This window comes from Caloenas nicobarica, chromosome 3 (assembly GCF_036013445.1).
Source record: "Caloenas nicobarica isolate bCalNic1 chromosome 3, bCalNic1.hap1, whole genome shotgun sequence".
NCBI lineage: Eukaryota > Metazoa > Chordata > Aves > Columbiformes > Columbidae > Caloenas > Caloenas nicobarica.
Window position 1 is genome coordinate 115,530,354 of NC_088247.1, and position 27,512 is coordinate 115,557,865.

Here is a 27,512-nt window from a genome sequence, read left to right on the forward strand (position 1 = left end):
ACAACTGTTAAAATTTTATAGCATCAGATTTGGGAATTAATTTTGAAAAAGAGAGAATCCTATTTAATATTTGATGTGCATTAGTACTTTTTTCCTTTATAATGAAACAATCTCCTCTAAACACCCACATTCTTTATATTTAAAAAAAATTCAACTGGTCCTACAGAAACAACTCTCAAGGCAGAAGATAATATCACATATGAACTTACAGTATTTGCTTAGTATAACCTATCTGCAGATATCATCTTATTTGAATAATCGTATGTTTGCAGTTTTTCAGCTCTGGATGAAAAACTGACCTGTCATCAGAGCAAATTTCCTTCAAAACTCATAGATGACTGTTATCTGTACCTGGTGTTATTAAGAATATTCATTTTTTTGACCCCTGTTCCACTAGTTACCTCCATATAAACTTATAAAAGGTCTCATCTTGGTCCACGGTGAGGTCACGCCACTTTTCTGTAAAAAGTGACTTGAAATAGTTGTCTGATAAATCTGCTGATTCTTTGTCCAGCTGTCATTTCGAGGGACAAGTTTTCTACTGAATCTTTTGTTCCCCAGGAGCACGGGCGGTCCTGGCTGAAGTGCTAATTGCTCCTAAACCCAAAGAAGAGGCTGAATTCCACCACAGCTGGGTTATATCTGGATTGAAGAGAGGCCCCACCCTTGAACAAATAATCCCCGTGGAGAAATTATTGCCGAATCATGAAGGGTGAAGAAATACAAAGAAGGCAGTAACACCAGGGGTTTTATCCCTTTACACCGACAATACTGCCTTCATTCCTAAGAGCAATGGAACAGCAGATGCGGCGACCACCGTGGTACAGCTAGGCTGAGCTAACCATTTTTAAAATCAAAATTGTGATTAAGAGATAAACAGAGATGACAACCGTAACTGGATGCCTTCATAAAGTTTTTCTTCGCTTACAGCAAATCTGAAAGTGGCAGCTCTCTTTCGTTTGCTTGAATAATGAATTCATTTGGCTAGACAAATTACTGCCTGTTCAGAACACCTTTCCCTGTGTCCCAGTTTGAACTGGTGCAGGGACGGAGAAAGGGCACTACCTGCATTTGGGAGCGGATGTAGGGTTCAAGATGAGAGGGACTGGTGATTAAAGCTGTGATCACAATACGGCATAAGAGCGAAGGTGGCAATGAAATGGCACAGGCACGCAAATTCAAAGTGAGAGAACCTGGGAAACTGGCCTGGGACTAAAACCAAACCATTTCCCTGTAAAGAAATCAGACAGCTGAGTCAGGAGCAGAGAGAAACCGTGACTGGCTAGACATGGAGACTAATTTTCAGAAGTGAACGTTAAGGTAGTAAGTTATGAAGGGGACACTCACTCCCCACACCCCAAATGTCTGAGAACGGGGCCTCACATTCCAATGTGCCCCGCAGCAGAGGAACTTTTCACTCATCTCATCCCTTCCCACTGCTTTCCACACCCATCTCTCCTCTCAGTCAGCACTCGGCTCCTTAATCACGGCAAAGCAAACTTTTTAAAGACCACAGTCTGAAACGGTTTAAGGAAAAACCCTGCCTAAAACCAATCCGTCTTTAATACGTAAATTTAGGCCAACAGACTATTGAATGGGTGTGATTAAGGGAACAGTAAACTGTAAAATGCAGGTAGTGGGACTAGGAATAAGAAGTAGAGAAGAAGGTGGGAATCTCAAGGTCTGGCAGTTGATAACGTTGCATTACATCCTGAGTTGATGTACAAGTTCCAGTTTGCAGAATTGCTTGGAATTTAGCAGACACACTTTTTGAAATTTAAGGACTCGCCTGTTGAATAGCTTGGGCCTTAAAATTAGAATTCTGATCTTAATCTCCGCTTTTCTTCTTTTTTCTTTTGGTAAAGATAACACCATCGTTTTGGGGAAGACAAATATATTACCTATGAAATCTTTAACTTACTTATGAAACCATCCACCAAACTGATAAGTGCCATAACAGATACTGTAGAAAAGTAGGAGGAGAAAAGTAGAAAAAAAAGTGAAACACGGTTTATGCTTGGAACAAAGAGGATGAATGAGATGAGGTTCCAGCTGGAAAAACAGTGCAATTGTACAGTTAGAGGCAATATGATAATACATATATGCATAGAGACTGCGAGCCTGCAGGCAACTTTAATTTTGGCACTTTCTAACTTTAAGTACTTGGTTTTGCACCTTAATAACATTCTTTTAACATGGTGTGCGTATAATATAGTCATAGATCACTCAGCCAAGACCTAATTGATTTAATCATCCACATTCATGAATGATTTGTGAAGCTTACATGAGTTTGCGAAGTTGCAGCCCTGCCCAATAAAAATTAAAACAGATGCCTCTGTGGAGCCCAGAGAAACAAGCTGATAATGTAAAAGGAACAGACTGAACTGTAACAGTAAAAGTGTGACAAAAAATATTTTGTTCTTTGCTACCGTATATGTAGCCAAAACTACAACACTACAGATCTGTCAGTCCAAATGGCAAAAATATGATTTTGAATTTTAAAAAGATAAACTAACTTTAAAAGAAACCCGAATGATAAACCCTACACATTACAAGGCATTTGCGTAAGAACAAGGAAAAAGATCATAAGAACAAGGAAAAAGATGTAATAAGGTGAATTTGTAAAGAAAAAAAACCCCAACATAACAACAACAAAACACAACTATTTTACACATAATTATAAGGTAGCATGTTTAATGGGAGAATCATTGAAATTCTTCTGCTTTTGGAAGAGGCTAGATCTGGTTGATGAAAAAATTAGATACATTCTTTAGTTAGAAGACTCTTTTTGTCATCAAAAAGATTTTAAAATGCTTTGTTACTGATCCTATAAAAATTTAAATTAACAGCCCTTCTCTAACTTAAGATAGAAAAGCCCCATATAAGAACAGTGAATTGCTGTATATTTAGAATTATTTATGACGGTAGCCTCAAATATACCACATTTTTTCTGTATTCAAATCTTATCTCCATTAGTGTAAAACTGGTTATCTAGCAGTATCTTTTTTCCAGTTGGTGGTCCTTCTGCCATTCCTTTAGAGAATTTGCTGTATAACCAATTAAGGTCTAATTGTCAGAAAGTTGCTCTCAGTAGAGTACGTTTTCACTTTTTCCAAATATCATCCTGTCTCTACCCATGAAGCTGATACTAAAATTAAAATTCCTCTTCCTTCCAAATAGGAATCAAAATTCCTATTTGCAAAACTGATATAGGCATTATGAAACCCCAGTGAGTTACACTTTGCCTTCAGAGAGCTGATTTTTGCTCTTCTATTTGGACCTTTTGCAAAACATACGGTTTCCTTGTCTCATTTCCCCAAGTGTTAAATGGAGAAAACATTACTTCTCTGTTTACAGAGCAATTAGGATAAATGCACCAAAGGTCTGTGGAGCATTTAGATTCTGCGGTAATAATGCTCATACAGATGAGGTTCATCCTGTGTTTTCTTTCACAGAAAAGCCATCTTCAGCAGTTCTTGTCCCTGGTTACTTCACCGCTCAGTTTACTGTTCCCCCACTACAACTGATCTTAAAAGTAAAAGTCTAAATTGAATGTACAAAGTCATTCAGGCTAAACTTGAAGCCTTAGAAAGGGCGGGGAGCTTTTTTATTTGTTTCTTAAATCATAGGAGCTGTTTACTTTGTAGCTTGTCCTATGGCATTAGCATGAAAATTAGCAACTGGAAGCTACATTACCATCCAATATTACCAGTTAGAAAAGATGAGCAACTGCAGAGACAGACTTGTACATGCAGGTTTTCCACTCATGTATCTTAAAAATCAGTTCCATCTATGTAAGAGTTTGAATCCTTCATTAGCAACCACCACATTTCATTTTATTTTATTATGCCAAAAGTTCATTCCGCTTTATACTGTCTGTTTGATAGAGGGTTCTCAGAACTGGAAGGAAGAGAACTGCAAAGCCAGGCACACAGAAAACAAAGAAGGACAGAGCTTTCCAAGATTCAACCATCTTGCCAGCTGCTCTGCTGGAGATTTTCTTGGCTTTTGAAAAGCTGCATGTTATAATCTGTAAGCGTTTTGCACAGAACAAAGGAACTTTGGAAAAATGGGATCAGCAAAGAGCAACTCATAAATGGGGAGTGAAATAGAAGGCGAGAGGTGAATAAAGACCTGATTCCAAAATCCTTCATTCTATGCGGCTGGAAGAGAGTTGTAAACTCTTTCTATAATATCAGTAATTTCAATACTTGCTTTTTGCTTGCCTGGATTTTATTCAAGATTTTCTTTGAAAATATCGTGACTACAAATTAATTGCTTTCATTTAAAAAAAAAAAAAAGAAAGAAAAAGAAAAAAGAAGAAGTAACTGTTGTGAATTCTTTCCGCTGTGGGAGGCAGGATGTTGAGGATGATATCAACCTCCAATCTCTGACCTTTGGGGAACGCGGGTTTTCATGCCCAGGTACCTCATCAGATGTAGTTAGAGCTATTTGCTCCCTCCTACTGGGGAGGTGCCAGTGTCATAAAATACCTAGATTTTCATTGTATTGGACACACACATATTTTAAAAAGAATAACCAAGAAGGATCAACAAATAGCTGTTGCCATTTTTTCATGCCTTGCTGCTCACACCATGTCATTTATATACATTTGCTGTAGACAGCAAGGAGCTTAGGGCTTAAAGATACTTTCAAGGAACTCTCTACTGATTAAGGCCTTTGTTTTGGATTTATCCATACCAGAGTGAAAGCTTCAGTAAACAGTCTGATATATAAAAGTGGCTCTGTGTCTACAAGTCAAGTACCTTCATCACTCCTTTTTTTCATTTGTTCTACTTCTTTTAATATCAGCAGTAAAAATAAAGAAATGGGGTTATTAAATGTTTTAAATTGCATTTCGCATTTTCCTCCTACTGAATAGTCAGTACTTCTGTTACAGGACCAGGAAAATACCAGTAGACCTTAAATCTGAAAAACAGATTTAAAACCACCACCACCCCTGTTTGAGCCTAACACGACGTGTCTTCACTGCAGCGCTCACTTCATTCTTACCTCCGCAAAAGGGACACGGCCGAGATTGTTCGGCGTGAAACTGAACAACTTTGACGGGTGTCCCAATTTACAGATTTTTCTTTAAGGAAACCAACCAAATGCTTAATTTTAAAACATGTCTTCTGTAGGCTGGCACATATATATATATACCCAAATGCCTGACTTACTATATGGTGATTGTAGCACATGGCCACTCGTGTCACCTCCTGCACTCCCAGCCTCTGCTCTTCATCTTCAGCTACAGGGGGAGAGTCTCAAGAGAAGTATCTGAAGATGATTGAGCACCACCCTTGGTAAATGAAAACATAATTGTATTTTCTGCATCCAAGACATACGTGAGAGACACATACGTAGTATTTCTTTATACGCGGAAAAAGTGTTTTAACATTTTTAGAGCATACGTCCAATTCACATGATAAACATACCATGAATTGCCTTATCTATCATGTGATATCTGTGGATTAGGGAACATTTCTGATCTCTCATCCTGATTTGCAGCTTTGTCCCATAACATGAAACAAAAAGGAAAAAAAGAAAGAAATACATTCCTTACATAACTGCCTGCCTTTTCAGCTTGGATTTTTATCAAGAGCACCTTAAATTTTCAATGACCATGAACTAAAGGTCTTCCCCAGTCTAACAAAATTAATGCCATATTTTTATTTACACACATGCACATGTGCATGCGCACACACTAAGTCTGACTTTCTGAAAAGACTGCAAGATTCAGTCACAAATATATACGGTGACATGCATATATATAAGTATGTATATATGAAAGCCATATATATATATGGCAGAAACTGTATATTTTTTAGTTGTGGGTATATAACACTGTAATTACCTCGTAACAAAATCAAACAAAACAAGCCTATCTAAGTAAGAAAAAGACCTCACCATTAGATGGGAGCTCAGAGCGTTCTGGACTCAGCATCCAGTAACTGACGAGTGAAAAATAAAACATCACCTTCTCATGCCTAATGAAGTCAACACAGCAGCAATATTAAAAGGCTGAGGTCAGCAGTAAGTATGCCTGGATACAGTAAATTTTAGATTATTTACATGACAGAAACATGCAGTCATGTTCCTATACCACTGGCTGGAATATGAGAACCACCTTAAAGGATCACAGGCTGAACGTGTATTTTTAAAAAGGTAAAGTCATTTATGTGCATCAACAACTATATGTACACAGTCGAAACTTAACACCTGATCACATACCTGTATTCCTTCCTGTAAATAGCAAAACATAATTTATTTAATTTTTAAGTAACTGCTGGGAAAGTGTAATTAACAGGATACAATTAGGCAACAACTAAGAAATACTTAAAATCAATCCAGAGACTTCCTGCTTGTTATTATTACTCATAACTATAAGAATGTATAAAATGATTGAAGAAAGGAAACTAGCACCCTATATAGTCAAAGAGCAATAAATATATATTTAAACAACAACAACAACGAAAGAAACTCTGTAAAATAAAGCACACATTTTAAACATGGTCATGATCGTGTGGGTTAAGGGTCTTTTGAAATAAACAATGCTTATTTGTTTATAGAGCTATTATCATTATATCTCTACATGCACTACGAAATGAGAAAATCCACTAATTTTAATTAAAGCTGAACTGAAAACTCAGGTGGCAATCTCCACCGCAATAACAGAAGGCCAAAAGCAAACATACATACACAGACTGAAGAAAGAAAAACATGTCAAGAATAACTGACCTGTAAAGAAAGACTTTGCTTACACAGAAACTTTGAATAAATTCTATAAAAGCAGTTAAATTACAGAGAAATCTATTTGCTTTGATCTAATCCAACAAAAAGCTCATAAACAATAACAGGATTTGGGCTGGACCAAACACCGTGAAAGGGTTACAGTCTACCCTGAGCTACTGGGCTACCCATGGAACTAGTGTTACAGCTGTACAGAAAGAAATACATAAATGCATAAATATTAAAATTTTAATTGGCTGATGTACAGTCACAGTGGGGGAACTGGCATATACAGCCCTCTCAAACCCACTCTATTTACAGAGATGAAAAAGAACAGCATGCAAATACAAAAAAAAGACATAAAACACTTTAACAACCCTACAGAATTGCAGCGGCAATCTTCGAGCAGAAAGGGATTAATTAGCAACAAAGGCAAATGGCCGTTTGCCTTAAATTATCAGTTCTTCTACATGATCATTATCCGCTAGGAAAAATCTTTGTACCTTCATAGCTATTATCTGAATACCTAAGATATGATGACGCAGCGTACAAAGCAACTGAAAGCTTTTGAAGCTACTTGAAATCCCAGATGAAGCACATTTGTTCCATTTGAGCCATTTGTTGCAAGCACACCCCAATCTGACAAACGCATTTGACGCGATACATGAGAATGCCAACAGACCAACATACAAATTACAAAATAATGCTGCTTATCCTGTCGCTGCTCCTTTCCCAAACTCTTTCTTCTCGTCTCAAGGGATGTACTCATGTTATGTGCACATCATGCACAAATTTGAACTTTGGATTTAAACCTTTGCTTCACTTGCATTTATATTATGTAAATATCAAGCCCAAGCCCTGTGAAATCCAAACCAGAGAGCATCTCATCCTGGTTCAGGATAAAACAGGCTTGTCTTCTTCCTGTTACGCATTTTGAATGGGCCAGCATAGGGCCAGTCTAATATTTAAAGTATTCTCCTTTTGCATTGCTATGGGCTGCTTTGCAAGTTGTCTCATTCCTGCCTCCAATCTTCTCTTGTACAACTGTAATTTCTCAGAGTCATGTATATTCATTTGCTGATGTCAAGTTACTATTCAGACAGTGCAAAACCACCTTTTTTTGGTAGAGATTTAACTATCAGAAAGTGGCTGGAAATATTTCATAGTGTAGCTAAATCATAGCCATGAGAATAAAAACTTTATCCCAGGCCACGGGGAGGGATGTTAATAAAAGTTATTTGTGTCAGCTATTCCTTCCTGCCACTACTGACTGGATAATCACTGGCCTTTTTAACTCATTAGTCTGAAATTAATTGACAAATAGACAGGGTGGCTGACAAGCACCAGTGAGTTTGCAGCAGCACCCTACCAGCAGTTATTCTCTATTTCTCCAGCATTAGCAGCATGATGGTTTTGCTGCACACCTGCTATACCCATGTTTATAAAGACAAACAACTCCACCATTTATTTGGACCTGAGTGGTACAACCCAGATGCTCAAACACTGGCACGCAGCGGTACTTCAGCTGCCCCAAAGTGACACATCTGACCCTCCGTTGTCGTTCTGGAAAGGTGCAAATGCCCACCCGACCCTGTGTCCTATCTGCCAGATCCATGGCTGTACCTCAGAGATCCCCTTGGGCTGAAGTGACACTAGATGCTTGCAGGTGAGCGGAGCTGCTCGCGTTTAGGTGGCATCACTAACCCTCACAAAAAGTCCATCTCCTGCATCATGTCATTTTGTGCTCAGGCTCAGCAGAAGACCCATTTCCTTCCTGATAAACCCATTTTCCAGGATAGAAGTCAGTCTGTGGTAATTTCTTTCTAGCAGGACAAAAAACTTTTTTCTTTTTCTTTTTTTTTTTTTTTTTGCCACTATTATAATTCAACACAGATATAAAGGCAAACAAAGAAGGCAAGCAGATCCCACTTTCAAAACGCAGTCTACCAAATAACGTACAGAGAAATCCAGTTCCCTCCTGTGATCATGAACGCAAGCTCCCCACGTGGTAACAGTTGCTTAAAATGACATGCCTACAAAACCGTATCTTGGCAGACTGGAGAGGTAGGTCTGGTCTACATTTAAGATATGCTAACATACTTATGGCTATATATGAATTAATCTTTTCCAAGCCAGTCAAAGCCCTAGAAAAGGCACAGTTACACTGGCCAAAAAAAAAAGAAAGAGACAGAAAGATGGAGAGAAAGAGAAAAGCAGACAGAGCTTTTGGGGCAACCAACTTAAACTGGGTCCAAACGATTCTTCCAAAACACTGTGAATATAACCTGTCTCCTCTCAGAGCTGTTAAAGACAAAATTACCATTTTAACTAAACAACGATGCGTCCTTCCCCAACTCTAGCATAGGCAATAAAATCTTATGAGAGGAAAAAAAAAAAAAAAAAAGAGAGAGAGGGGAAAAAAAATCCCTAGCTTGCTATTTTAAATATATCCTAAATTTAAGGTCAAAGAAAGCAAGCGAATCCAGAAATCAGCATGCAACAAGAACTTGATCACAGTCAGCAAATGAAGTAAAGGAAAAATGAACCCCAAGAAAAATAACAAAAAACAAGATGGGGGCACAGGGGCACAAAATCCCCCAAAACCCACAGAGTATCCAAAATCATAAGGAGAGGCAGAAATCTGAGCTCTTGCTCACTTTGCTCTAACCAAGTGCATGAAATCACATACTTTCATCCTTGACATAGCTGTAAAAGAATGTAAAGAAAAAATTGCCATGCAAAATAGGGCATTTCAATTTCTCAACAGCCAAAATGATACATTTTTAAAAGGGGTCACTTTTTCTCAAACTATCAAATGCTTTTTCCTCACTCCCTCCAAATGCAGGTAATTTTCTTAATAATTCTCACCTTTGCACTGTTGAACATAATGGGGCAAATAATACATGATGCACAAATAAGTCATAATACTCTGTGCAAGTTAATAGGAGCAGTGAGATGCTGAATGTGTGATAAATCTAGATCTTGAAAGTGAAATATGTCTCCTAATTAAAAATCAATTATTAAAACCAGTAAAGAATTAAAAAGAAAAAAGGTTCACTCACCAAACTCATAATGAAATCCCGGAAACTTCAGAGTTATTTGAAAAGCAGAAAGAAACCTTCGACATCTATATTTAACTAAAGACTCTTCTAAGACTCTGTTGTGGGTTTCTCAATTTTATGATTAAACAGTCCTGTGAAAAATTGTTTCTGGTATCTTTTGTACTTTTACCTCTTCATTCCAAATGGTCATGAAAACGAATAGACAGCATTTAAATGGGGAATGTAGGAATAAATAATTCCTCCGGCTCCACAAAATCCAAGCCCACCTGTGCCCTGACGTGGCTGCGAGATGACACAGGGATGACGAGCGGCTGCCCAAAGCCACCGGCACCTGAACTTACGACCAATGTTTGCCGATGGTTTTAACGTACGTAATCGGTAATTTGCAAACGTTAGATCAGGGTGTTCAAATACCCATTTCCAATTATTTTGGGTTCAATTCTGGAAAGATTTCAAACAGACTGGCTCAAAAGGGGCTCAAAATCACAAAACCTGTTGCGCAAGCTTTGACAAGCAGAAATTTCTGGTTTTCATTTTCTGTAAAACTAAGATACGTATTCATACGCCCAGCAGTCACAAAGAGATTAACGTTACAACAGTTACTGAAGAGATCTGAATCCCATTATTGGAGAAACTACACTGGTATTATGCATCACCATAAATATTCAGCATTTGCAATCAAAAGATGGCTTTGGCGTTTACGTATGTAATAAAGTTTTAATAATTCACCGGGAATATTTCACATGGAGTGCTGCCATTACTTCCTTCTGGAAAAAGGGAAAAATACGTCCAGAATTTGAAATCCCAAAGCGCTGAACTGGAGATGAAACGTTCCCTTCCACAGACAGATGGACGTTGGCAGTAACGAGTCGTTTTTCCAAGAGGCAGAGGCTGCGGGCGGGTGGGTGACCCAGCCAGGAGGTGCCTCCATCTTGTGCTCCCCTGAGGGGGCTCCAGCCGCAGACCTTCCCTTCTCCGAAAGGGCACGGCCAACGCACGTACCCAAAGACGGAGCCACAGATGCCCCCCGGCAGCCTCCCAAAACTGGGAGTGCTCTGGTAGCAAAATTCTCAGAAATTTTCCTCAAAAGATTCGAAAAACTTAAGGGAGTCCAGTCTGAGGCTGCGTCACCCACCCCGCCCAAGGGCGGCTGACGGCACAAACGCAGCCCTTCGACCATCGACACTCAAACACTAAGCCATAAAATAGCCAAATTAGGCATTTTACCTGTATCATAAGCAAGGGGGTACGTTGTTATCCTTCCGCTGGAGATGAAAGGATCTGGGATTGCGTTTCCTGGGCAGGAGGATGGGGGGAGATGCAGAAGGTGCAGCAGCACACGGACCCAGCATCACCTCAGCCTGCCCCGAGAGGCGGGAAAACAGGAAGCGCGTGCGGGGGAGAGTTGTTTTTAATTGCCAACAAACTAACTTCGTTGAAACTCCCCCACTCTTAACACATAAAACACAGGAAAAACTCCACCTTGCCCCACGGCGCAGGCTCGTCTCATCTGCCACCGAGGGAGAGCCACGTTACCTCGTGCCACGCTGAACGGACATCAACTTTTGTAGTACGGCCCAGCTGAATAAATACCATAGAAAGTCAAGAGCCAAATCCTTTCAGCAGCAGCCGTACTCTGGGAATCGGATTGGAATTTGAACATTTGCATTGATGGTTTGTTTTTTTTTTTTTTTACATTACTGGCTGGGAACAAGCGCTGGAGAGGAGCTCCGCTGGAACATCAACAGCTAGCGAAGGATTGCCTCGTAAAGGATTATCTTTTAAACAAAGAAAAATTTGGTATACCGCAAACAACTAACTCGAATCAAAAGAAACAGATTAATCCAACAGGATTACCAGGTAAGGCTTCCCCATGCTTTAATGTCCAGACACACAGCTGAGAAACATGAATGGTTTTATTTAGATGCCTGGGTGCAGCTGTCAAGCACCTTTTCACGGTCCCCAAATAAAGGCTGCGTGTTCGGTTAAGGCTGTTAAAACAAAAGCTTCGACGATTTATCCTCGAGCCTCACGAGCAACAGCAATCTTCTGCCTTCTTACAGAGCCCTTTCCTCTCCCCTTGCATATGTAAGCTCTGATCATCGAGTGCTTTTAACTCCAGCCAGGAAGGAAGATTAGCGGCTGCCGGTACCGCTCCTGCACTGGGAAATTTCCAGAACCGAGCTCTTCTGCTTCCCTCTGGGAGGCACGGGAAGTCACAGAAAACCCACAGCAAGCTCTTCGTGGCTTTTATTTATTATTTTTTTTTTTTCCCTCAATTGCTAGCACTTGTTTAAGCTCTTACAGCCATGGTACTACAGTATTACGAAAGGCAAAATAGCATCAACCTACAATACACATGTATTTGGAAACAATATCCACTATGTGCACTTGTGCCTCTCTGGCTTATAATGTATACGTTGGTAGCATCTCTTATATAAACCAAAGATTTCTGTTGAAATCTATTTGACTGTTCCGGCAAGCAGAATGAGGCAAGCAGCTAAGTTTTTTTTAAAAAAAAAAAAGTGGAAATATGAAATCTCATTAGTTTACCAAAATCAGTTTTTACCATGTTCTGATTATTTCATTTTTAAAAAATCCTAAAAACAACAAACACCACTTTTATTTAGGACACATTCAAGCTTCCCTTGAAGTAAATTAAATAAACATCCTAAATACTTAAACGCAACACAATGTAAGGCAGTTCAGTTCCTCCGTATTTCAGTTAGCCCCAGATACAGGTCAGCCCCAGTTCAATCCAGAGGGGAAACCAAATCCAGCAGCAGTCACACACGCTACCTCTTGATGACATTAAACGTTACTGACTTTGGTGAGTTTTCCCGTCTAATAACGTTACTTTTCTACATTTTGAACATACCATATACTGTTCTATAACCAACTAACCACCACATTTTCTCAGCATACATTCCACATTTATTTAAGGAGAAATATAGCACTGCGCAAAGACTCACCTCCTCCACCTCCAAGAAGGCTGGAATTAGCTGCAAGAAGAACAAAAGGAGAATCGTTAGCATTGAGCTTCCTAAATATAGATGGAACCAAAACAGAAGATGTTTCACAGGAGATTTTCCATTCTTTCAGTAAGTTTGCTACTCTCCATTTTTCCAAAAACATTTACTGCAAGAACAATCATTTATGTAAACTGTAATGGCAATCTTTACCTTTGCACTATTTTGCAATACCTTTGAACTTGTAAGCTAATAAATAAAACAGTAATGCAATTATTAAAGCTTAATGTGTTGAATAGCCTGTAAATTGCAGTCTTGAATTTGTAATTCTATAAGCCACGTTCCTTTTTGATTACAAAACTACGTAAAAGTCCTTCATTTTAAAGAAACTTAAGCAGACTTTGATGCAACATTTGATTAGCTCTCCTTGTTTTCTATGACAGGGGATCACTGAGGATGACGATGAGAAACCTTGGCCCCATTGATTATCGAAGGGTGTTTTACCACAGTATGCAATTAAGTTGGGATTTTACTCAGCATGCTTAATTGCCTCTTGACTGTAACCATCCAGCTGTCCATGCCAGAAGTGGGTAAATCACTTATGGAAAGCAATTTTCAGAGCATAGTGATACAAGATGGTCCTTCAAATTAAGCTAGCACAATTGGAGCCATGCCAAACATTTTCCTTCCGCTGCCTAGGCAAAAACAGAAGGAAAGTCCAGGCATCTAAGCCTGACTTGAGTAAACTATTCACCCTTTAGATGAGTGGAAAACAAATCCCTGTCCTATCATCATATAGATAAAACACAGTATAAAAGCAAGAGTATAAAAGATGGACATAGGTATTTCTTATTGCTTGGTGATGAGTAAAGGAGAAGCAAGACATCAAACAACTTCCTGCTTCAGGATAAGGGCAGATGGCATGATACACAGAATAAATCCGGTATTTTCCAGTATCCAAACTTTCTATTGTTATACATTATTGTTTCTATGACTTCCCTCTGCTTCCTACATAGAAGAATGTAAACAGCAAATTCCCTGTTGGTTTTTTTCCATCACTTTCTTAAGACTCTCACAAAAAATCAACAGTTACCTTGGTTTTTCCTCATTTCTCTTTCAGATACTCTGAAAACCTCTTTGACTTAACATCCACTTTCAGCTCAACCATTTGCAGCCCTGACACTGCAGTGAAACTATCTTCATTGAAAAGCTAAATTTTCCATCAAAGTAGCACACCCAAGATCTCTGATTTATAAAGCAACACATACCATTAATATTATTAGCTTAGAGTAACTCAAGAAGCAGCTTTATATTCGCAAAAATGCAATGCTCTTTAAAGAAATAAATATGCAGCTTTATATCTAGCGTAGCTGACAAAATCAGATCAAAACAAACTGCCACCTACAGGGACAGTTATCCATCTTAGGACTGGTTGTTCCTCCACTTACTGAGACCCAAACGCAGAGGGATGTTCTCGTGCATCTTTCTGATCCAAGCCTGGTTCTAATATTCTGGAAGATTAGATGGAGGAAAACGGGGCAAATAATCTTTGTTTCTAGAACATACGTAGCATAACAAGACCGCTTCAGGCTCTTGGCTACCCTCTATAAAGTGCTAGCGTGGAACAAATATTGCCATATACAAATCGCCTTTGAAAAAGATACAATGATAGTAATCATAAAACTATGCAGTCATATTGTAAAGAGTGTCACTGAACTTCAATGTTCCTACACTTCCCTGCTCTTGCCTTCACTGAAATTCACTATTAAAGACAAGACACAAATTAAAAAGAGCCCCACACATTTCTACAGCAGCTTCCAAAGGAATCTTGTAACAGGTAATATCACCTTCCCTGCAGTGAATCCAGTGTATCTGAGACAAAATTCAGCGTACTTCCTATCAGAAGAATATAAAAGTAACAAAGTCTCATCTACTTCCACAAGTCTGCTATTCAAGATCATTCTTTTTGGCCCTGTAGAATGCACCTAGAATTACCATTCTAGTTCTTGAATGAGTCAAATTCTAGTATTTCAGTTATTAAGTTTGAGAGACTTAAGAGACACAGCTAAGACCTGTTATACCTCACTGAAACCAAAGTTTCCACTGCTAAAAATGTTTCTTCTGATACCCGTCCAACATCCTCTCTGCAAACTCTCTTTGCTGGCTTCTCAGCGAATTGTGTTTCTCTCATTAACTTTTAACTGACAATGTTCATCTTTCCAATATTTTCTACAATTTGTTAACAGCATATAGCATCACACACTTCTCTATAGAAACAGCAAAAACAGTTCAAACAGATTTTTGGCTGCAGTGCATCTATTACAGCTATTGAAATTACAGTAATAATTCATAGGCGCCTTTTTTTTTTTTTTAAAGCATTATGCTTGGCTATTAGGAGGAAAATCAAACCATTTTCCTATGATGCCAGGAAAGAACATGACTGAATTACATTTACAACATCCTTTCCAGAAACATAATGTGTCACTCAAAAATACTTTTATTTTCAGATTTTTTTGATTGTACTCAAAAAGTTCAATAAAATATACCTCTCAATTTTTGGGAAAGCCTTACCCTGACAGAAGTAACTTGTCACTTCCCACCTAAAGCATAGTTTCCCCCAGCCAGAGCTGAGGATTTTCATCTGGATGGAGAGGAGGTCAGCACAGCCCCATGGCTGCAATCACATCATATTATGTTGGAGCAAGTATTGCCTCTCTCCTCAGTCCCCCGGTGTTAATCTACAGCTGCATTTTGTCCGTCAGTGCTCCCAAATGACCAAATCTTGCAAAATACTTTGAAAGGGGCTCCTGCTGTGGAAGTTCAACTATGAGTAGGTAATGAGCAACCAGCAGTGGGACCCTAGGAGCTGCCAACCTCCAAACGTGACGTAGGCCAAATTGCTCCCCGGGTTGCACCACTACACTGTGTGCAGGTACAACTCCCCCGCCTGACTCGGGGTGTGCCCAGCTTCAGGTAGCACACGTTACAGCAGTTGTAGACAACTAGTAAATCCATCTTGACTAACCCCTTGCCCTTATTTCTCTGTCACAGAGCTGAACAAGATTCTCAAGTCACAGGAGAGTTAGCGGGGGGGAAATGAGAAGACTGAATTACTGCCAAGTTACCAAGGCGAAGAACAGTAGAAGACAACAACCAACCATAAGAGGGGCTCCAAAGAAACGTGACGTTAGGACTTCTTGCACTTCTTTCCATTCCCCATGTTACCCTTTCAAGTTAACCTGCCCAACCTTTCTAAAATTGCCTCCTTACAAACTACAATAGATTCCTGGGCATTAATTCTGAAAATCCACTCACAAAACAAACCTTGAAATATTATTTTAATATCTGCTCATTTATACTAAGAGGAGGGATGACACAGAGCAGTCGGGCAGCCAGCAGACTATGAGCGTCCTTCTCAGACTGAAATACAACGCACGATGATAAAGCCCCATCCAAGACACCTCACTTGGTGATGGCCCACAAGAGGCAGCAGAAGTGAGAGCTCATCTAATTTTAAATGTTTTTGCCTGCAACGGTAACATAGGCTTCAAAAAAAAAAAAAAAAAAAAGTAATAATATGAATTTTAAAAACCAGCCATATCTGGGGACCAGTTCCTGTGGTGTATTTTAAATGGCAGCTCCAGGATGAAACAAATGAAACAAGTCTTGAACTCTGCATTTTGAGAGACAGATCTCACCTTCAGAGTCTGCCTCTGTACAGTGAACAGAAACACATATAGAAGTAGCAACAGGGCTTTCAGCCTCTTAGGTCTAGATTTCTTTTTATTAAATACATGAGAAGCATTAGCAGTAAAAATTGTTTCTAAAAAGTTCAGGCTCATCTCTAAGAAAAAATCCACTCTAAAAAAAAAAATCCAGTCTCTAATCACCGTGTATAATGACTTAGCCCTTAACGAGATGTTTATGACCCCAGATTCAACCAGAAATCCAGTATTTCAAATTACATGGCACCTCAACGGACTAGACTTTTATGCTTTGTAACACAGAGTAACAGCAGCAGGACAGCGCTACTAAACAAACTCCATCAACGCTGGGCTGGTCTACCCAGAAAACTACACTCTTGCTCTAAGAAACAAAACTCCTTCCAAAACACTTCTGTGGGGAAAGGGGGGGGGAAACAAAACAAAACACCAAAAAACCAACACCAACCACAACGACCAAACAACAACAACAAAACCCACCAACCTGACCAACCTGGAAGGAAAGTATTTAAAGTAAGCTTGGTTTCTCATTATGGAATACCCATAATGAAATCCCAGGTTACTAAAAAACACAAATTTGAATAATGGATATACCAGCATATTTGACAAATAAGAACTTGATGTGAATGTTTTAAATCTCAGCCTTCTTAATGACTGAAGTCATGTAGCTTTCCAACGCTTTTTTGAGTGAATAAACAGACCAGAATCTCTGGCACAGGTCTTAGCATTTTCCTCAATGTCCCCTTTACAACGGTGTCCTTGCCAAGAAGTAGGATTATTTGGAATTCTGTGGAAAGCAAATTAATTTTGAAGAAGTTCACCTCAAATGAAACTGAAAATCTTTCTGCGCTGTAAGCCAAAAGGTATAAAACGTGAAAAAGGATGTATGTATGCGTTGCCGAAACAGACATTTGCAGACACAATTATTGTTTCTGCTGTCAATTCTGTGGAATTTAGAAAATAGGTAAGATGCAAATATCAATTTTTTTGATGTCTTTGGAGATAACACACTTTTAGCTTTGTTAACAACATAGCTGAATAACTCTGGTTACTTTTTGTTGGCACATACTCATCTGACAACATTTTAAAAACATAAATTCTTCTGGGAGCATGTCTTTGTCAAGTATTAATGGCACTAGTAACTTAAATTGACATCTATGTCATGCAGCCATGCATCTGTCAGTATAATAAAAATATACTCTTAAAAGACTACTTGATATTGTCTGACTTTGGCAGCAGATGTTTGAGCTTATTTTGATGTAAAAAAAGATTAAATATTTTTGTCAATACTTTCTAATTGTGAAATTCATTCAAGAAGACATCTTTATAACTGGCAGTGTGGGAAGATGCAAGACAGTCTATTGCCTCCGACACCATTTTTATTCATCAATAAAACATCATAACAGGCAGCTGGTGAGCAGAGTACCAGTAATTTATGGAACAGGAAGCTACATTTCTTCTACATGTTTTGTGAGACATCCTTACCTGCCACTGCATTTTGTTTGATCTTTTCTCAAGAAAGCAGAGAGAAGAAAGAAGAGTGAGCTAATAACTGCACCTTGTACATTCAACCATTTTTAACTTGAGATCTGTTGTGATGCCTTGGAGTAAAAAGCTTTAAGCTTAAAGATCATGAAGTAATTTTGAAGTAAATAAAATACGGCCAAACACAATATACTACAGCACAGTCACCCCTATAATTAACTTCACTCCAAATACTCCCTTGCACACAAAGCTATGGCAATCAGGAGGGATAAAATAACATTATACTAACAGACTGGGCCAGATTTGCAAAGTTATGTGGCTAATGATGCAAAGCAGAGATTACTGGAAATCAGAAAACCACCGAGCCTCCAAAACATGATTGGCTTAAAGTGCTGAGGCACATTAGTAAGTCCTACTATTAGCATCTTCACACACCTATGTGCCTTCTGTAAATGCAGCCTCCAGATACTTACTCAATATGGAGGGTGTGACAATAACCTGTGTGCAACCGTACAACAGAAATAGCTCCCTACTACAGGCAGCAGCAAATTATTAATTGTTTCCTACAGTGCAGAAGATTTCTACAAACAAGCTGCTTCTCTCTGTTCCTGGAAAGGGCTTTTGCCCCTCTGGACTAACACGAAAAGCTGACCTGGGATGGAATCCCTTGGCTCACGCACAAGCTGGAGCTGTTTGGACTATTTTGGGGTGAAGTGAACACCTATCCAGTCATATTTTAGTGTTAGTACAAAGCACCAACTTCAAGCTCTTTTTCTAAAAAGCCAAGATGTCCAGAGTCATGACCCAATGCATCCAAACAGTTCGCTTTACGAAGTTGCCATCATCTGTGTTAGCAAAACAGATGATGCAGGAGACAAGAGAAAGGGACTGAATTTTCCATGCCTTACTTTTTTTCCAGGATACCAAAAGTACACCCTACCAATTTCTCCTGCTTTAAAGATAAAACCTAACGGAAGGCTTTGTGCAATTAAAAGCACAGGGTTTGTGTTTGGAACTAATAAAACGACTTTGTGGTTTACTTGTCATACAATCCGTGGTATTCTATTCCCCATTCACAAATTTTGTATAGAGAACAAATTGTTAAAACTATGTTTTGCCATCTTTGCAAATAAAGTAGTCATTATCTCCAATTTCAGGCTTGTAAAAGGTATTTCATAGGTAGATTAAGGAAAAAAACCATCAGCATACTAGTAAGTGCTCTGGAGTTGATCCTGTCAAGGAAATTGCCTTCACAACATTCTGAATTCAATAAGGAAACAATAACTGTCACAACTTTTCAGTTATTTTTCTTCTTCTAATACATTAGCAACTCAATATATAAAGTGCATTTATGCAAGAAAGCTATTTTTAAAAGTTATATATTACACCCATTAAGCTGAATCAGTCATATGCAAAGCGTCTCTGAAATCTGACATGAAGGGGTGAAAAAAACCCAAACAAAACCAAACACCAAACCCACAAAAGCCGATGTAGGCAAGGCAGCAGGCAGCAGCAGCGTGAACACAGTCTAGAAATCAGCACACAGCTCTCAGTCTGGCATTAAAATGTAGAATATATGGAAGGCAGACCTTCGAAGGAGAAAAATGACAGGTTTTGACCTGACAGTGAAATACAGTGATTGCTTTAACGCAGAGTGAGAGGAAACTAACAGCAATTGAAGCTGACTAACACATTCTGAGAAAAACACACAAGAGGAGGCATTCGGCCCGGAGTATTTCCTAAATGCTGCTGTATAAACCTCTGCATGGACTGAAGATTAAGCTCCAACTTTAAAAGGAGATGAAACTTTACAGTAGCCTGAGGACTCAAAATCACCACAATTGCTTCTTGGTGGGGAAGTCAAGTCAACAACAGCAAAAAAAAGGAACTTAAAAGAATATCCAAAAAGAAGAGAGAAATTTATTTTTAAGAATGGTATTCATCAGGAGATCTTCAGTCCCAAACGCAACTCCACAAAGCATTTCCAGGTTGAATTCCACAAAACCAGCACATCACGCATTCATACCAATGAAATTCACACCCATCCATCGGTATTATTTTCAGCTAGACAAAAACACCTATTTCAAATCCATGGGAAGAAGGCGATGCAAAAGGAAAAGGTTTCCCACCAGCATGAAGTACAGTTAGAACCTGTTTGATGGGGCTGATCTCATCGATGCAAGACGTGTTGAATCAGAAGCGGCACTTTGAAGGGAAGGAGCCAGAAAAGGCTAAAACTGGCTGGTAAGCACAGAAACGTCCATCGGCACGTTCTGCGCGAACCCCTTTGCAGAAGGTGCGCTCATTTTTCACGTTCTTTCTGGCAAATGTGAGAAAGGCACAAAGCAGTAATATTTTCGGTCTAAAACACGCATTGAAAAATTATCACACACAATACCAGATGCTAAAGGGAAAGTTATAATATGAATTAAGATTTCATCCATTTTTGTCTGTCGATTCGTGGTTTGCTCAACCACTTAAAGGTGCCTTCTAGATCATCAACATATTTTAAAATATAGCTGAGCTGAATCCTAAAGCAACAGGAACTTATTTCAGGGCAGAATAATGAGGAAAAAAATATCCAGGTCTACTACGGCCAGTTCTTCATCTCATAATTTGGACCATTTGTGTGGTTTGTAAATGTAGCGTTAAAAGGAATTAAAGTGCTGCAGTATATAATTAATCCATTTAAGTAGAGTCATCATCAATATTTAAAAGCCTACGCAAAACAGCACAAGAGGCTGTCCAAAGTTCTACCTGCACAATTAGAAAAGCAGCTTTGGTGGTAATTATTTCAAAATAATTAGTGAAATTTATATCATTCGTGTATCTTTCCAGTATCCCAAAGGACGTGTTATCTGGATAACAGAAAAACATAGAGGGAAGTTCTTTGTGCTTTCTTTGCTTCTGTATTTTCAAAATTACAACCAGCCCTGAACCTCCCAAGGTCTATCTGTACACAAACACTGCTATGGTACTTACGGTGTTCCTAATCACAAGATTTCATTTCAATTTCATTCACTAGGAAATAATTGCATAAGATTTGATTTCACAAAGGAAAATATCTGATCGAAAAAAGTTTTAATAAGGCAACAATTCTGCCCTGAAAATCAAAAAGAAATCAAAAGGTGATCAAAACTAACTTGTTTCAGTCTTGAAATATTAATATTCACCATTCAGGCTTCAAAACAATAAAAATCCCTAAACTTGTTACAAAATCCAAGTCCACCGCTGAAAAAGAAGCTCCCTGGGGCCTTTCCCTGAGAACAGCACAGTGGATTTTTCTGCAGGGTGTACGTGTGGTGTGGGCACAGCCCGGGCTGCTCCTCGGTTACTCAAAGGCAGTCGAAAGGAGCTCAGTCCTGGCTACGGCTGCAGGGTTGGCCTCAGTGAGCCTATTTTGGAGTAAAAGCACCGAGTGTCCACACCACTGTTTTTTCTTAGGGTATTGACACTCGTGAAAAAAATAACCAGTTTTCAAAAGAAGGAGGAAAAAAGGGAACGACCAAAAAAAAAAAAAAAAGAAAGAAAAAAGGCACACCTCATGTCTCACCAAAACAGCCCTCGCGCTTTTTTCCAGCTACGCAGACAAGACTTCACTTGCAAATTTTGCTGCAAAGTTAGAGGAAGGCGAGGTGTTGTTGCGCTGTTTTTGCAAGAGCAGCCTGGAAGGAAGATTTTGACAATGAATTACAAGCTCCTGCAAGCAACGAGCGCAGACATGTAGGATCTGAAGAGCCTGCAAGTGAAGCTCTGAAGTAAAGTCTCCTTTAAAATGGATCCAACTGGGCGAATGTAACATGCTCTGCATACGAATGCGTTGTATAATCTCTCTAATGATCCTTGCGTTATATAGCCTGAAATTAGAAGCAGCTCCCACTGTGGACAGTGTGAGCCATATTACAGAAAAACCAGAGAATCTGGTTATGTATTTTACTGCACTGTTTTGTTTTCAAACACAGGCCCAAACTGTTGCTATAGGGCTAAATATTTGTATGACAACGGTCATGTATTTCTTTATAAGGGGAAGTAGAACTTAATAACCTGGGTATTTCAGTCAAAAAAGGAATAATGCATTACAGTAACATACGGAGTGGACATCTTACACTGTCCATAAGAATACTGTCCCAAATCTTTCTGTATACTGTTGCCAAATATACCATCCATATCCGATTGTTTCAAAATGTTGCCATCTATAAGCTTAAAAAAAAAAATCCTGAGAAGAAAGAAAAAGACATAAAGCGTAGCCATCAACTTACTCTATCGGAGAAACCAGAAATTGCCCCTTTTATTATAGAAGTTACACGAGTTTAGTCAGAAGGAGACCGATTACCCTCTTCATTTTACTGCTCCTGGAACATACAATCCATTATGTGTCTTAAAGCAGAGAAACATAATCTCAAGTTCGAAAAAATACAGGAAAAAATCCCGACACTACTGTTAGCTTACCATTTTCATATGCCCTGGAAACTTAAAAAACTCTCATCAGGAACTTCAAAGAAAAGGGAGATCACAATAATCAAAATGATGTGAAGGCCTGTAGATCTTTTCAATATTTCAAGGTGTGACAAAGCCAAAGGCCAGATGAAAACCCTGGCAATGACGGGATTTCAGATGGTGGGGGACAATTCTTTGCTCCTGATGGGTTGTTGGGGGGTTCTCAGACTCTCACCGTTCATGATTTACCTCAACAACTGTGAGGTTGGAGCCGCCCTGCTCAGTTCCCTGCCTCCCAAAAACCGCCCTGTACCTCATTCACCTGTGTTATCAGCTCCGTACCCGCCCCTTGGGTGCCCCACGCTTGCATGAGAAGCAAGGACTCCACTTTATTATACTCCGAAAATACCCCTTTTAACACTAAGATTACAGCCACTTCTTAATGACGAAGGAGATTAAAGCTATTACCAAAAAAAAAAAATGCAGTAAATAGGCACCGTTGTTACAAGGCTGTGCATTCAAGCAGGTAACATCTGGCAGAAGCGGTATTAAGGCTTTGATGAAAAATGTACTGAGGTTAGGCTGGACAAGGACCTTTCATGTTCTCTGAAGCGCAACGGGGGGGTTGGCTGGCCGCACGGTCCCACGCCAATCGCGCCACGCACAAAGAGAATTCGTCAAGCTGCAACACCTAATCAATAACTTCACCGTCCAGGCGCCGGAGTATCATCCCTCCAATTTCCCACCCTTGCTTCCTGCTGATTCCGCTGGTCAAATTTCGATACGGGAACGTTGCCCGTATCAAGCAGGACTCAGACTTCCTTGCCACGTAGGGCTGTTCTTAGGTAGACAATGTATTTGAGGTCTCTAGAAGAGACCCATCTTTTGGGTACAGATCAGAAGACCACGCTTGGAAAGCTGATTTCCCTAAATGGACAAATTTAGAGAGGTCGCAACGCGGGGCATCCGTGTTTTGTGAAGCCAAGACAGATGATGGGAATTCAGTCCCTCGTGGCAAAGATGCTTGTGGTTAATTTACCATCATCCCCACGAGCACTTCCACCACAAATCCTTTCAGCTACAACCTCTACCCAAAACCGCAAGAACTGCTCGTACTTGATATTTTTGCTAACATTTCCTTTCGTTGCTTCTAGTAACAGTTTGCCCGTTGACTCAAGAGTCGTACCACCGGGTAAAACAAATTAGCGAACAAGTTTGACCCTTTCCCTGGGCTACAACTCAATCGCAAGGTTTTTGTATGTCATACCACCTAATTGTTGGAGGTATTCTCACTACAAGCTTCAATAAAAAGGACTGTGGCTCACTAATTAGAGCTTAAGACAGAGGAAACAAAGCCAAAGAAATAATCCTACAAACAATTTCTACAGACAATTAGGCTGAAGATAAAGTGGGAAAGCTGATTAATCACTTCAAACTACACTGCTCCTTTTTTTCCTGTTACTGAGTATTTTTGAAGTGTTGATCCAAGAAGCACGTCTATGGTTTTGGTTTTACTTATCTTTCTGTAAGGCAAAAAGAGAGACAGATATAGCACAAAAACCACATGAGGTCAAATGTGTGCAACCCACGGTCAGGCCTTTTTCTCCCAAATGCTGGAACGCATACAGTCCATCTAGAGCGACTTTCTGAAAACATATTCTCCGTAAGTTCATATTTTAATGAGTTATATCATTCCTTCTATACTTTATAACAGGAACATTCAAAATCTTAAGAAGCTCCAAGCTTTCATATAGACCTTCTGCATCTAGGATTAGTATATATTCCACGTCTAGAAAATACAAACAGGAATACTAGAATATATTTTTTGCATAGCAAACACTTCATTTCAGTATTCTAATACCACTAGTGCGATTTAAGCATCAGCTGAGTACTTCCGAAAAACGTACTAAGAAAACAAAGACAGAATTAGGCAAAGTACAAATGTTGCTTATACAAATAGACCAGTCATGTCAAAGGATATATACATCTTCTGCTATATATAAGCACATCTGTAAGGTAGGTAAAGGTCAGAAAAGAAAAAGATGAATCATCTTTTAAAGCTCTACGTAAAATTACTTCTTTAGTGGCAATTAATAGAGAGGTCCCAAAACACCCGTCACATGCTCTGATCACCAGGGAGAAAGAAATTAAATGACAATTAATAAAAAAGAACCTTTACTGAATACAGAAAATTTCTGGTTTCTCTTGGAAAGGAGCTACAGCAATCTCATATTCTATAACCACATTAACAAAGAAACGGTTCAGTGGATAGCTAGAGAAGATCTTAAGTCCCTGAAGCATCAGGTAAATAGATGAAAATATGAAACTCACACTACTAAATATTACATACAGCGTTAAGTTCCTGGTCATGATTTGCAGGAAGAGATGTCCTGTTAATTTATCTCTAATAAAGTTGTGACCTAAGAATATCACTCCTACCGATATGTATAAAACCCACGGTCCAAGAATTTCACCAGAATTTGTTATGGGCAGCAAAAAACATTCTGGTCTGGCTGGAATAAGTGACTGCACAGGAGCACGGCTCTTTTCTTCCCCTGAAGTCTCAGGCAGTCTTTTCTTTATACTTCAAACAAATTAAATCTACTGCAATTAATGATTATAGTTTTTCCTTCAATCAGCCCATATTCCTCTAGGAAATTAACTTAGCTATTAAAAGCCTAAAGGCTGGCAAGGAACCTAGTTAGATGAGTTTTACCTCCTCTGTATTGCCTGTGTAATCAAATGCAGTTTCCCCACCAGTTTAATTCTAATCAGTTTAATTACTGAAAATTACAACAAAAAAAACCCCCTTACTTCTTACACCTGAACAAAGGAGAAAAGCTGCACATGGTAGGACAAGAATATCAGGTGGCAACAGTTTGCACGGGAGGGAGAGGAAATGACCGAAAATAAAGGCAAATTCTAATATTCCTTAGACAACAGCTATCATACTGAGGTGGAAACATGCACCACCAGGATGGCTTCATTCTCTCTTTCCCACCAAAGGAAATAAGTTAATAATTCAAGCACAGGAGAGCTGACGGTGCACATAGAGAGAAAAGTTGGGTAGGAGTCACACTCTTTTCCTGCCATGTCTCTAAACCAAAATTGTTCTATTAGTCCACACTAAGGAAGGAGAAACCAAGTGGAAACCAAGTAAAGAATAACACCAGGAGGAGAATGGATCCTGACAAAGAAGTGCAGGATTGAGATAAAAAGGAAAAAATCCTTAAAACAGAAAAGGGGTGAAAGAAAAAGTGCTAATTGAAATGCTCTATTTTATATTAAAAAATGCTAAGATGAAAGGTCTCTTAAATAACTCTGTTACACACACACAGGTACCTAGAAATTTTTAGAGAGTAAGTATGCATGTTTTCTTCCATGTGATTTTTACAGCAAAATATTCATTAGTGTTATGAAACATCCTTTTAAAAAAGTAATTATTTCATGGCATGTTTCTTTTCTCTCTTGCCACAAGGAAACTTCTATGCTGATCAGAAAAATACAAGGTAATATCATGCCTTTATTTCTTTGGAAATACACAAAACATTTTAAGAAATCCATTCTTTCATTGCATCTTAACTTCTTTTTATCATTTTTCCTCTTCGATCATAATCGCTTTACTGTCTACTTCATAATTTTAAGGACCTCGATCAAGGCCACTTTTAAATCTTCTCTGTCCAGATGACTGATCCCAGTAATCTCATTTAAACTGCTAGTTTGCATTCTACTAATACTGCTGGTAGGAGTGTGCTGGTGACTCTTACTGGAAGACAACGTGATCACTGCAAAAAATGGCAAACCAATGGCCATAAACAAGCATTGATACTAACAAGAGAGATAGCGGCACTCAAAAGTCTAAAAATTTTGGAACAAATTATTTTATTTTTGCTGAATTCACCAATCAGCCGGTTTCATATTTTGGAACATGCACAGTGGAAAAGAGAAATTCTGGCTTGCCCCAGACAAAAGCTGTAATCCTTCTCCAAAAAGGAAACTTGTGAAATCCAGGACAAGTTTTTAACTAATTGTTTTCACCAGTCTTTTAATAATGGAAACTGGGTGGGGGTGCAATACCATAGCAGTATTTAGCATCCTGGAATCTGCACAGAAACACGGAATGGTAAACTATAGAATCTTCGCCAAACGGCAAACCACACATTTTCTTAAAGAAATACGTCACGTCTTTTAGACAAAAAACCCCACTTTGTTGCAAGACGACACACATGCTTTTCACAAGGTCTCCTTCTGTGCCAAGATGTCTGCAGCCATGATGTCTTCGAAAATCCCCTTGGTTTGTAAAGAACTGCAGACAGAGTATCTTGATGAGCAAACACAGCATATCTGAGTCCACAGTGCTCTCCTGCTGGGACTATCTAATCAAGGACATCGTGATATAAACTCCCAGGGTGGAGAATCCTTGTGCTTACGTAAATGCAAGTCACTTATTCACAGCCTTTGTTCAGAGATACCTGGCTTTGAACATTTAAAAGGCTGTAGTGTTAATGGGATCAAGTATATCTAATAGGACAATCCACCCCTATCAAAGTTTCTAAAAGTTCTAGACGGAGATAAGATGTCCTCATGTATCCTTGCCCACTCCCAACTGCTTTATCATAAACACTTTAGAGGATATTTCATCCAATCCTTTCCCAAGTTTTTCCTAGACTTTTGTTCTCTTAGGAGATGGGGAAAGTTGCAGAGAAGTACCTTGCAAATCCCGAAGTTTCTGACTTTTGAAGCACTAATAAAATCCCCACTGAATAAAATGGGGAAATAATTGAAACCATTCAGAAGCATGGATCTATTAGCAGTAACTCCTTACTGGGCGATGGCTTTTTTGCCTGCTCCATTCATGATAGAATTTGTTTTTCCTCTGCAAGATAAACAATTAGAAAACAGAATAAGAAGAGAGGACCAGAGAGGAAAGGAAAAGACAAAAACAACAAAACACCACAACAACACACAACCCCCAAAGAAATCCAACAAACAAACAAGAAATGTTAATCACAAGATCACAAGGAAGCAAATAAAGGCAAGATTTTGACAAGAGATTTGCCAAAACCCACCTCTTTTTTTTTTTCTTCCCCCAGAAGATACACCAA

The 27,512-nt window shown here is 39.0% G+C and overlaps 1 protein-coding gene across 5 annotated transcripts in view; it reads right to left on the minus strand.

Moving 5' to 3' along the window:
* Positions 1-27,512, minus strand: part of MACROD2 (mono-ADP ribosylhydrolase 2) — an 857,870-nt gene that overhangs the window by 662,476 nt on the left and 167,882 nt on the right. For all 5 annotated transcript variants that reach the window (XM_065632892.1, XM_065632891.1, XM_065632889.1 and 2 more), the window contains exon 4: positions 12,767-12,796. In XM_065632892.1, coding sequence (XP_065488964.1) covers positions 12,767-12,796 — 30 coding nt within the window. The remainder of the gene's footprint in view (positions 1-12,766; positions 12,797-27,512) is intronic.